This window comes from Cyprinodon tularosa, unplaced genomic scaffold, assembly GCF_016077235.1.
Source record: "Cyprinodon tularosa strain WSP-4 unplaced genomic scaffold, ASM1607723v1 ctg416, whole genome shotgun sequence".
In the NCBI taxonomy this organism is placed as follows: Eukaryota; Metazoa; Chordata; class Actinopteri; order Cyprinodontiformes; family Cyprinodontidae; genus Cyprinodon; species Cyprinodon tularosa.
In genome coordinates this window covers 707,939-719,726 of record NW_024039137.1, presented here as the reverse complement: position 1 = coordinate 719,726, position 11,788 = coordinate 707,939, and the positions used below count along the sequence as shown (strand labels likewise).

The 11,788-nt window shown below is 35.6% G+C and overlaps 1 protein-coding gene across 1 annotated transcript; it reads left to right on the top strand.

The window, feature by feature from the left end:
- The first annotated feature begins 1,137 nt into the window (after positions 1-1,137).
- Positions 1,138-9,684, top strand: muc13b (mucin 13b, cell surface associated). Its single transcript, XM_038298843.1, has 11 exons — positions 1,138-1,300; positions 2,992-3,234; positions 3,548-3,661; positions 4,821-4,879; positions 4,988-5,145; positions 5,611-5,757; positions 5,835-5,883; positions 5,963-6,000; positions 6,642-6,729; positions 8,529-8,787; positions 8,874-9,684. The coding sequence occupies exons 1-11, from the start codon at positions 1,238-1,240 to the stop codon at positions 8,979-8,981; spliced, it is 1,326 nt and encodes a 441-aa protein (XP_038154771.1). The 5' UTR covers positions 1,138-1,237; the 3' UTR covers positions 8,982-9,684.
- The last annotated feature ends 2,104 nt before the right edge of the window (positions 9,685-11,788 follow it).

The following is an 11,788-nucleotide window of genomic DNA, read 5'->3' as shown; positions in this document are numbered from 1 at the left end:
TAGGGTTAGGGTTAGGGTAGGATTGTTAGCCTTCTATGTCTGTGTAATGGACTGGAAACCTATCTAGGGTATAACCTGCCTTTCACACATTAACTGCTTCAGACCCTCTGCTGCTCTGCAATGATAAGCAGGTCTAGACAATGAAAACATGATCTGCAGGTATACGTCTAAAGGCACAAGTGTGTCAAGACAAACCATCCTGATAATCATCTCTCTTTGTAAACCTGTTGTGGTCTAGAGCGAAGGTCTCAGTAGTTTTTTGCTTCTAAAATACAATATTAGATTCAAATTAATTCAAGTTCTACTTGATGCTCTCTTTGAGGTTCAGCAATTCATCCTGACCACATCTGTTCACATCCCTGAAAGAATTGTGTTCCTGCCATATGATTGACTGATTCTCTATTGTTGTGGGTAAAAAAAAAAGTAAAAATCATCATGTAATTTAGAAATAAAAGAAAATCTCAAATGTAAGATTATTTTTGTAACCATGATATTTATTTAGATTACTTCCTTCATTAAAAATATGATTTTGAAAAAGTGCAAAGTTCAAAGGAAAAAGTATTTAATAAAGCTGTTTTAGGTAAGCTATACCTCTTTTATTGACACCTGGTTCTAAAAATCCTTTTAAACTATGGTTTGGAAAAAAGTCTAACTCTCTGTCTAGCTTTCCTTTTTTCTGAATAAGTTAAAAGTCTTTATGAACTGCAGCTGTTTCTCCTGTAATGGAATGATAAAAAATATTTTGAACTCATGAAGTAAAAAAAGAATAAACCTATCTTTTCATTTCCCTGTTATTGCTATGATATGACTATGATGCACTTCTTTTAGTGGACCAAACATTTCCCAAATGGAAAATGTTTAGGTGGTATAATATCTGGTATATCACCACAAGTTCTGTTTTATTAGTTTCTTTTAAAAAACATATTCAGGCCAATGCATTTGACCAGTGTCCTACTTTCAGTTGTCCTTAACATCTGTGGCAAAGACATGTTTATGATCTTGGATAGCTATAAGGAAATAAAAAATAAAATGAAAAAAACATGGCCATAAGATTTTTTTCCCTTTATTTTTAGACACTCATTTAGTGCCTAGCAACGCCCTGGGAGGAGTGCCTACTGATTAAAACTTCTGTCAGGGATGATTTCACATTCAGTCTGCGCTTTCAGGCACTCAGGTGACTTCGAGGCATAGTTCACTGCTTTCACTCTTTGGGGGTTTTTTCTCCTTCAGGTTGGAAATGGCCAAAATATGGTTTTGGACATTCCTTTTGATTGCTGTTTGGACTGTTCGTAAGTGCTTTATTTGATTTTTCATTTATTTTGTATGAAAGTCATTGTCAGGAAAGGAACACATTCTTCTGTACCTATTAGATCTTTTTTCCTCCTTGGAAAGGAATCTTTGCATTTCTATAAAAAAAATGTTTTAATAATTTAAAATTAATTCTTATTTTAAAATAATCATGTATCAATTTCTTATTACCAAAAACACCACTGTGCTCTTAATTTAGATGCTCTGCAAGACAACAATGGACAAATTATTAGTAAACATTTGTAGTAAGGAAAGAAAAAGTTAAGAAGATTTATATATGAGGCATGTTAGGGACAGATTAATTATATCAGCTGGAAATAGGGATGCAAGTTATGGATTGATGAACTAATCTAAAGTAGACTGATCTAATATATTGACTAACTATAAACTGAATCGGCCTTGAAAGAAAAAACATATATTTTCTCATGTATTATAAGGATCTTTTCATTAACACGGGAGAGTAAATAGCTTATAAAAAAAAAACTTATAAAAATATGCTGAACTAAAGATAGTTGTACATTTTTGTCTTGAAAATATATTGTTCCAGCTGTATCAAATAGGCCAACTGACTGAAAAAAAACTTGATTATATTCAAGTGGGATCCTATTAGGTTACTAAACATAAAAACGATAAATTAAATATGTGAAACTCTTATCACTTCAAAAGTGCAAAGATGTTAACTACCATTAAAAGACATATGAATAGCTATGATATAACTTTCTGATTTTAGGGTAAACCTGCATTCGGTGCTAGGGGGAGACTTTATTGCTCGCAGGTGGTGATATTTTAAAGAGTTTATTGAGTGTTTATTTTCGCAAGCAAAACGATACAAAGAGAATTTTGCATCCTTGCTACCACTAAAGATGTAATAATCCTAACAAGATTGATTTATGTTTCTGCTTTAAACATGGCGTCACTCTGGCTTTTTTCCTTTTCAAATACAAGCCTGTGTCTAAAAATGAGCAACGGCGCCCTCTAGTGGACGATGGTAAGGTCACAACACTAGAAGAAATAATTTCTAAATGGACGTTATCGGTTAATCAGGTGGAACAAATTACATCTCTATTATTTACATCTCAATTTTAAGGAATTAATTTGCTTGTCTTGGGATTAAAGTTAACGGTGATAACACGATGGATACAGCCTAAAATTGTAAGTTTTTGGAAGCTGGAATCTGAGTACAGAGGTGGTGGACTCCAAAAACTTACAATTCAGTTATAGAGATGATCCCTTCCAGGTTTCACCACAACCCCCACCCCATCACAGAGGAACAAAGTACCCCCTCTCTTCAGCCAGGTGAACAATCCCTCCTTTAACGACAGACCCTTCACAATCATAGACAAGTTTCAGATATTACAGGCTAACAATGGAACCAAAGGCCCCGCTCGTCGGTTTCAATTTACATGTTTCCAAGCGATACAAGGCCTTGTCTATATAAAGCCTCAAACTCACTGCGGATCCAGACATTTGAATTGAGAAAGCTTCCTGGATGGGGAAGCGAAACGTCTTCAAACCTTGGAAACCAAGTCCAATGGATTGTTATTAAACTTTTACGGAATAACTAAAGCATTTTTTTAGTTCTATTCAAATATGTTTTGTTAAAATAGGGTATAATAGTAGCAAAACAGAATTTTTCTTATGGAGACTAATACAACTGTGGCTCCACAGCTTGTGAAAATGTAGGTGAAGCGACTACAACAGCTGCACCAGATGAAGCGACTACAACAGCTGCACCGACTACAACAGCTGCACCAGGTGAAGCGACTACAACAGCTGCACCGACTACAACAGCTGCACCAGGTGAAGCGACTACAACAGCTGCACCGACTACAACAGCTGCACCAGGTGAAGCGACTACAACAGCTGCACCAGGTGAAGCGACTACAACAGCTGCACCAGGTGAAGCGACTACAACAGCTGCACCAGGTGAAGCGACTACAACAGCTGCGCCAGATGTAACGACTGCAACAGCTGCACCAGGTGAAACGACTGCAACAACAGGAACTCTACCAACAGGGGCCACAACTATTTCACCAGGCACTGGATCTTCAGCAACCCTAGATCCTACCGGTACCACTGCAGCACCTGCAACCACAGCAACTCCAAGTAATTCAAAAACTTTGCTAGTAGATATATAAATTCAGAATGCATTGCTTAATTAGAATAAATATGCATATAATTTACTTAAAATATGAAATTCTTACCTTATGTGATTGTGATTCTTGTCTTAACTGTCAAGGTCCGTGTGCTTCAAACCCATGTCTTGGTGGAAGCACCTGTGAAGACCGTCACCAGACATTCGAGTGCTTGTGTCTGCCTGGTGAAGATTATATTGTCAACAGCTGTGAAAGGGGTAAGTATCTGGGTGTTGAGCAACACTGTAATATTTTACTTGCTAAGTGCAGAAACCTGTGCAGTTAGAATCTATGCTAAAATGTGTTGCAAAGTTTCACCAAAGGGATTTACAGTTGTATGGCTTAATGTTGTTATTTAATTAGTGACTTTTAAATTAAACTAATTGATAGACAGTTAAAGATTGATTTGAAAAATGCTTTAGTTATCTTGCTCTAATGCCTATTACAATGAATTTTGATATAATTGATGCTAGTATTTACTACATTTTAAAACCTTTAATGTGGGCTTTATTTACTACTATTAAATAAAAGAAAATTTAAATTTCTTTAAGTCAAAAAATGAGCATGGTTACACTTTATGAATCAATAATATAACTAGAGCCTATAGTTCTGAATTTTACAGTAATATTAACCTTTAAAGTAGCAATGTAGATGTACATAAAAGCTCCTATTTATGACCAATTATCATAAACGTTGGTGGAAATAAACTAGTTAGAACATGTCTGTTTTTTAATCTGGTCTGTTACACAGATAACATGTATTTTATGTTATGTGTGTAAAACACACAAATGCTAGGAAGCCATTACCTTCAATTTAACACAAAAGTCCAGTTTTATATCAGCCACTACAGCGTTATTCTATTTGATTTAAAGTTCTTTAATAAGATAAAGAAATAATTCTACAATTAAGTCAACAATGAGGTTGCTAGGTTAATAGTATTTTAACAGACATTTGGCTTCTATTCAATCTATAAAACGTGATTAGATAATAAATAGATAGAAAATGTAATTTGCTTCAACATTATTATTATTTCTGTTCGTATGATTATTTGTTTAAATTTCTTATAATTATCATTTTTTCCCCAAACAGCCAAAGTTTTCCGTAAACTACTGAAATTGTTGGATAAATATGAGGAAGGTATGAGTGACAAAAAAACAGAGATATTCAAAAAGACAGCAGAAAAAATTACTGGAGCGGTAAGCAGCCATTTATTTTTTCTCCATGTTTTATTTGCACCAGAATACCCTACTATAAATGTATTGGAGCAACATCCATCTCCCCTCTGCTCCACATATTGAAGCCATTTTGTTGTATGTTTCTTAAATATTGCCTTGAATAGGATGTAATTGACTAGGTTTGACCTGTTTTCAAATACAGCTGTACGAACAGTTCAAGTCGAATACTAAATACAGTCGTTCCGTTGTGCTGGAACTCCGGTAAGCTTCAGAGTCAAACAGTGTATTCATCCACCAGAGACAATTTACAGAGTGATGTAGACTAATCCAATGTTTCATCTTTAATTCTGATGTTTTTTATTCAAATAGGAGGTATGTACCAACCAAAGCAAGGTCAGACACAGGGAATGTTGAAGCATCAGTAGAAATCATCTATGATAACGATGCTGAAATAACAACTGGGGATGTAGATGAAGAATTGAAAAAAGTTGTCTGCAATGACTGTCCACTGGAGGGAACAGTTGAAAGTGAGTTCAAGATAAATATTTATTTCTTTTGAGGATTCTTGTGTATTTTCATTTTCTCTAACTTTACATATCTATCACCACTCAGAATATTTATGAGGATTGTGTGGCTATGAAATATTGATAAAATGTTATTTGCTGTATTTCCTTCCTATTCACCTAAAATGAAGTGCCATATTAATAAGAAGCCTAGTTCCCATATTGGCTGGCAGCGTAATTTATTTTTATGATTTTTCCATTATTCTATTCTTTTCCAGCTCGGTTTAGATTTTTTTCTTAACCTCATATTTATTTTAAACATTAACAGGAAAATCTTTGCAAGTACTGAATATAGACATTGTGTCGGTGTCAAGTGGCCTGATTTCTGTCAAGACTATATCAGTAGTAGTTCTGGGGATTTAAACTATCTGGGATGTTTTCATTTTATGTCCATGCAGTGTTGTCAGGTTAGCTGATCTGATCTACCTTTTTCTGTTCCCTATAAAGCCAAGGAACTTTGTGACGATACAACATGTGATCCTATAACAACAACGTGTACAGTTGAAGACGGCAGATACAATTGTACATGTAAAGATGGCTACCATGAAAATGACTTCATTGACAGAGTATGCAGAGGTAAGAAAGTTTAAAATGCAGAATATTTACAGTGTATGTCTTTACATTTATAACAATGTAACTTATTTGTTTTATAGCCTGTCCTCCTGGTCAGAAATATGAAAAAGAACAAAATGCTTGTGTCAAGTAAGTGCATCATTTCCATCTGCTGTTATGGTTGTTTATAAGTACAGCAATTTTAAATTAAACCATTGTTTTGTTGCAGTTGTTCTCCTCTCCTCTCTGGTTTTGACTGCAATGACAGTGAGTATGCAGTGCTGAAAGTGACAGTGTCAAGCTATTAAGATCTGTTTGTTTATTTTTGGGGTCTTTCGGGGTGGGAGAGTTTAAATGTTTTCTAATTCCTGAGTTGGATTGTCATATTGAAATTTTTTTTATGAAGCTGCAAAATGCTTTAACAAATACAAACAGCTGTTGCTTTCCTAGTTCTTTAAAAGATTATGAACTAGCCTTTTTGCCCTCAGTACTGTTGAAAAAAATATGATCTTTTATCCAATACTTTATTCTTTAGCGAAATTTCAGCAATTGGAAGTTACCTGGGTGCCATAGACCTGTACTACTTTGCTAAAAAAATAACTTAAGACCCCTTGAGTAATATATTAGCATACATCACAACCCTGAGTGAATGAAATGATTGAAAAAATGTTATTTTAACAAGTAAAGCTAATGTCAAACATGGACAAATGACAATGACAAGCTGGGTAACATTAAAAGGATAAAATTCGCTCTAAAGCTTTTAAGTAATACTTTACATCAACTTGTACAGTAATATCTTCCTTTGTTTAAATGTAACTGAGAGTGCTCTTTAAAATGTTAAGTGATCCCGTTGTAGCAAAGTCATTAATTGTGATTTATTACTGACTATTATTTTAATTGTTTGTTAGACACAGCACTGATCCTCGTCATCGTTGTCTCAATCGTTGGAGCCCTGCTGCTCATCACGTTGATCGTTTTGCCGATAGTTTTAAGCAAGTAAGTTATCTTCATTTGAAAAATAGTATAATTCTGATGTATGCTGTAGATTTACAGGTGCTGGTCATAAAATTAGAATATCATGAAAAAGTAGATTGATTTCAGTAATTCCATTTAAAAAGTGAAACTTGTATATTATATTCATACATTACATACAAACTCATATATTTCAGATGTTTATTTTGTTTAATTTTGATGATTACAAATGACAACAAATGAAAATCTCAAATTCATCATATCAGAAAATTAGAATATTGTGAAAAGGTTCAAAATTGATGGCCCCTGGTGCCACACTCTAATCAGCTAATTAACTCAAACCACCTGCAAAAGCCTTTAAATGGTCTTTCAGTCTAGTTCTATAGGCTACACAATCATGGGGAAGACTGCTGACTTGACAGTTGTCCAAAAGACGACCATCGACACCTTGCACAAGGAGGGCAAGACACAAAAGGTCATCGCTAAAGAGGCTGGCTGTTCACAGAGCTCAGTGTCCAAGCACATTAATAGAGAGGCGAAGGGAAGGAAAAGATGTGGTCGAAAAAAGTGTACAAGCAAGAGAGATAACCGCACCCTGGAGAGGATTGTGAAACAAAACCCATTCAAAAATGTGGGGGAGATTCACAAAGAGTGGACTGCAGCTGGAGTGAGTGCTTCAAGAACCACCACACACAGACGTATGAAAGACATGGGTTTCTGCTGTCGCATTCCTTGTGTCAAGCCACTCTTGAACCACAGACAGCGTCAGAAGCGTCTTGCCTGGGCTAAAGAGAAACAGGACTGGACTGCTGGTGAGTGGTCCAAAGTCATGTTCTCTGATGAAAGTAAATTTTGCATTTCCTTTGGAAATCAAGGTCCCAGAGTCTGGAGGAAAAGAAGAGAGGCACTTCATCCACGTTGCTTGAAGTCCAGTGTAAAGTTTCCACAGTCAGTGATGGTTTGGGGTGCCATGTCATCTGCTGGTGTTGGTCCATTGTGTTTTCTGAGGTCCAGGGTCAACGCAGCCACATACCAGGAAGTTTTAGAGCACTTCATGCTTCCTGCAGCTGACCAACTTTTTGGAGATGCAGATTTCATTTTCCAACAGGACTTGGCACCTGCACACAGTGCCAAAGCTACCAGTACCTGGTTGAAGGACCATGGTATCCCTGTTCTTAATTGGCCAGCAAACTCTCCTGACCTTAACCCCATAGAAAATCTATGGGGTATTGTGAAGAAGAAGATGCAATACACCAGACCCAACAATTCAGAAGAGCTAAAAGCCACTATTAGAGCAACCTGGGCTATCATAACACCTGAGCAGTGCCACAGACTGATCGACTCCATGCCACGCCGCATTGTTGCAGTAATACAGGCCAAAGGAGGCCCAACTAAATACTGAGTGCTGTACATGCTCATACTTTTCATGTTCATACTTTTCAGTTGGCCAACATTTCTATAAATCCTTTGTTTTTATTGGTCTTCAGTAATATTCTAATTTTCTGATATGATGAATTTGAGATTTTCATTTGTTGTCATTTGTAATCATCAAAATTAAACAAAATAAACATCTGAAATATATGAGTTTGTATGTAATGTATGAATATAATATACAAGTTTCACTTTTTAAATGGAATTACTGAAATCAATCTACTTTTTCATGATATTCTAATTTTATGACCAGCACCTGTAAGTTATTTTCTGTGAGTGTGGCTGTTGTAATTATAGAGGGTTTCACCAATTCCCGTACAGATTTAATTATAAGCAGGACTTAGTAGCACAGAAACATTCTGCAGAACTCAATGTTATTTGTCTGTTTTCAGAAACAAGAAGAAAAAATCGAAGAAAGAGGAAGAGATTTTGGAGCCCTACTACAGCCATTCTGTTGCCAAGGCACCAGCATCTAATGGCAGTGGCTTTGGTTATGGCCCCTCCGTCAAAGAGTCAGCATACAACCTTTCAGCAAATACTGGGGCCCCTCGAATCCCACGGGCCACACACACTAGCAACTGGGACAAGACCAACCTGGAGATGACGCCCAGCAACAGCCGACAGAACTTGATTCCTTCGGGGAGGAACTCGGTGGGTACAATTCTGCTATATATCTGTGTCTAACCCACACAGAAATGTCGGAAAAAATTTATATTTTCTCATTCTCTCGACCCCAGAACAACCCCTATGATCACGTCGTGCAACGGAGCAACCCATACGGACAGAGCGGAGGCATGAACCCCTACAGTCAGAACCGAGGCCAGACCAACCCTTACTTCAATTAAGGGGAGGAGAGCTGGATCACTTGAGGGCTTCTATTGGGGTACTTTTCTCAGGATACTGCACTTTACTGGATTCCATTTGATGTAAAAGTTGTTAACAGGAGCTGAGATATGTAATGAGGTGTAATAAATATCATTTTAGCCTCTTCTGTATGACTCTTATGGGTAATTATAAGCTCTCGTAAAACAGTCCTGTGTTTCAATGTCAAAATCGTAAATTTAGCTTTATGATTCATACATTCTTAGTCAACTGACCTCTCAGTAATGTCATTTTGTTTAACATATATACAGAATTTGTTCTAAGTTCATTCTAAAAGATCAAAAACTCAGGATTTTAAGTTTAGCAATAACAAAGTCAGAGCTTTTTACCTGGTTAATTTATTTTTGTGTTCATCTATGAATTTACTTTTTTGCAGTGTAATTTTTTGGTAAAGGAGATGAGCTGAAAAATTCTCCAAGTCAAAAAGAAAATGAGATGATTCATTTTATGATTTCAACTATTTTTGTTTCCTTTTACTTCTCACTTTGCCTCCTGTAATATATGATTTAATTTAAAAGTTGTAAATCATAGATAACGTGTATATTCTAGTTTGAATTTACAATTGTTTTTTTTTTTTTGTTTATTTGGGAACAATAAAGTTTGAATTGCAGATTTTTTGGGGTTCAAATGTTTATGACCAATAAAAACACTCTGATTCAGATAGTTTAAGCAACTGTTTTTCAAAACTCTTTTCATATTAAATAAATCTGAGTTTTATTTAAATTATTTGAGTACTCAGTTATTTAAATTGAAAACACTATGTTGGTTATTTAGATGAGTAATAAGAAATAATTATTGCCTAGACAGAACCCAAAATATTGTGATTTTAGGAACTAAAGATATATTTTTAGAAGAAACAGGACGTGATGTCATGCCATGATCTCTCTGTGTTGCTCTTATGTTTTCAAGCACAGGGTAGGGTTGCAGCAAGATATGAGGTAGAGGGAAGCATTGCTTGTCACACATCTTGTTTTGGTCTGCAGACAGTGCTCAACAACCCACCTACTGGTCAATTTCGCTTATTACTCCTCCAAACACACTATTTATATTTTCATATTTTTTTTTTTTTTTTACAGAAATGTGATCTAGATAAAAAATAATATTTCATACCAGTTGAAACTATGTTAATTTTAAAAAGTACTTTAATGTGAAAAGCCTTATTGGAATGTACTTTCTGATTTATTATTCCTGACTGTAAATACCATATTGATTTTTGCCTTTTATTTATGTATCAAGAACGTTTACTATTCAGTTTGAAGGATGCAATATTTATTCAATACTTTAACATAAAAAAAACAAGAGTTAGATCATTTGAAAAAGTTTTCTCTCTTGTTTTTGTCTTGTTAACATTAAAAGTAAAGTGAGATGGACAGTGAACCTGGCAAACCAGATTGATAATCTGTGGCACTCTGTAAGTTTGATTCTACACCGGAGGTCTTCAACAGGGGGTCCGTGACCACTAGGGGGTCTGCAGAGGTACTGCATGGGGGTCGTGACATTTTTGGTTGATTAGACATTTTTTTATATTTCCCCCTGCAATTTTTTCCACTAATTGAAATGTCTTTAAATAGACATTAACATGAATTTAACACACTGTAGTAAACAGATAAAGGGAGGCAGAAGATGTCTTTCAGTCATCAATGTACACATTCAGCGACACACAGGAGCTCTTTCAAGCTGGGCACCATTAGGAATCAGAATCAGAAATACTTTAATAATCCCAGGAAGGAATTACTTTCGTTACATTACTCTATATGTAATAGAGGGACTATAGGAGCAGTTTGATATAACAAATTTTTCATACAATTTATATAATTAGGGGGTCCCCGCTCCATCTCACCATCAGCTTGGGGGTCCTTGGCCTGGAAAACGTTGAAGACCCCTGTTCTACACAATATTAAAAACATTAATCTGGGACTGCTTCCATTAAATCTGTGTGTTGAAAGGAGGATCATTTAATACGTTTCAAAGAGATTGGATGAAGCGACACCTACGACACTTTAGCCAATAACTGTAGCAAATAAAGCAACAGCAGATGCAATGGTGGTTTCTCGTGCTGTAAAAACTGTGTAAAAGAGTTTCTTGAAACTGTGAAAAATATAGCCATTGCATAATATTTAAAATAGGTACTATTGATGGATATATTTATTTTTTCTTTAATACCAGATCCTTATAAATAATCATTAACTAAAATTATTTTTTAATGAATGGTTAATTAATAAAGTTATCCCAAAGTGTATGTTTTAATTATTCATATTTAAAGCTGGAAAATTGTGTAAATTCAAATATAGCTGTTTTTAAATACATGAATTAACGGTGCATTAACCATGTTTAAGGCTTTGTTTATTTAGCTTGGTTATATTTTGTGTAAATTAGTATTAACATCTAATAAATCTTTCAGTTCAATTCAGTTTATTTATATAGGGCCAATTCACAACACGTCATCTCAAGGCAATTTACAGTTCAACCAGATCATACAGTCAAATTGATTAAAAGTTTTCTATCTAACGGAAACCAGTTGATTGCATCGACTCAACACTAGACATGCTTGTAGCGACAGTGGAGAGGAAAAACTCCCTTTTAACGGGAAGAAACCTCCAGCAGAACCAGGCTCAGTGTGAACGGCCATCTGCCGAGGCCCGAAGATAGAAGCAGGGATACAAAAGGCAACTATCAACCAGCTCTACAGGCGGCCCCGTCCAGGAAACACACAACCAGGCAGATGAGCACATCCAGCCAGTCACAGTCAGGTAAATAAGACTTCGCTGAA

Bases quoted from the DNA above. Each gene is read 5' to 3' on its own strand.
- muc13b (XM_038298843.1), top strand. From the start codon at position 1,238: ATGGCCAAAATATGGTTTTGGACATTCCTTTTGATTGCTGTTTGGACT. The intron at 1,301-2,991 runs ATTTGATTTTTC...GTGAAAATGTAG, and splicing joins GGACTGTTCGTAAGTGCTTT to GTGAAGCGACTACAACAGCT. The intron at 4,880-4,987 runs GTAAGCTTCAGA...TTATTCAAATAG, and splicing joins TCCGTTGTGCTGGAACTCCG to GAGGTATGTACCAACCAAAG.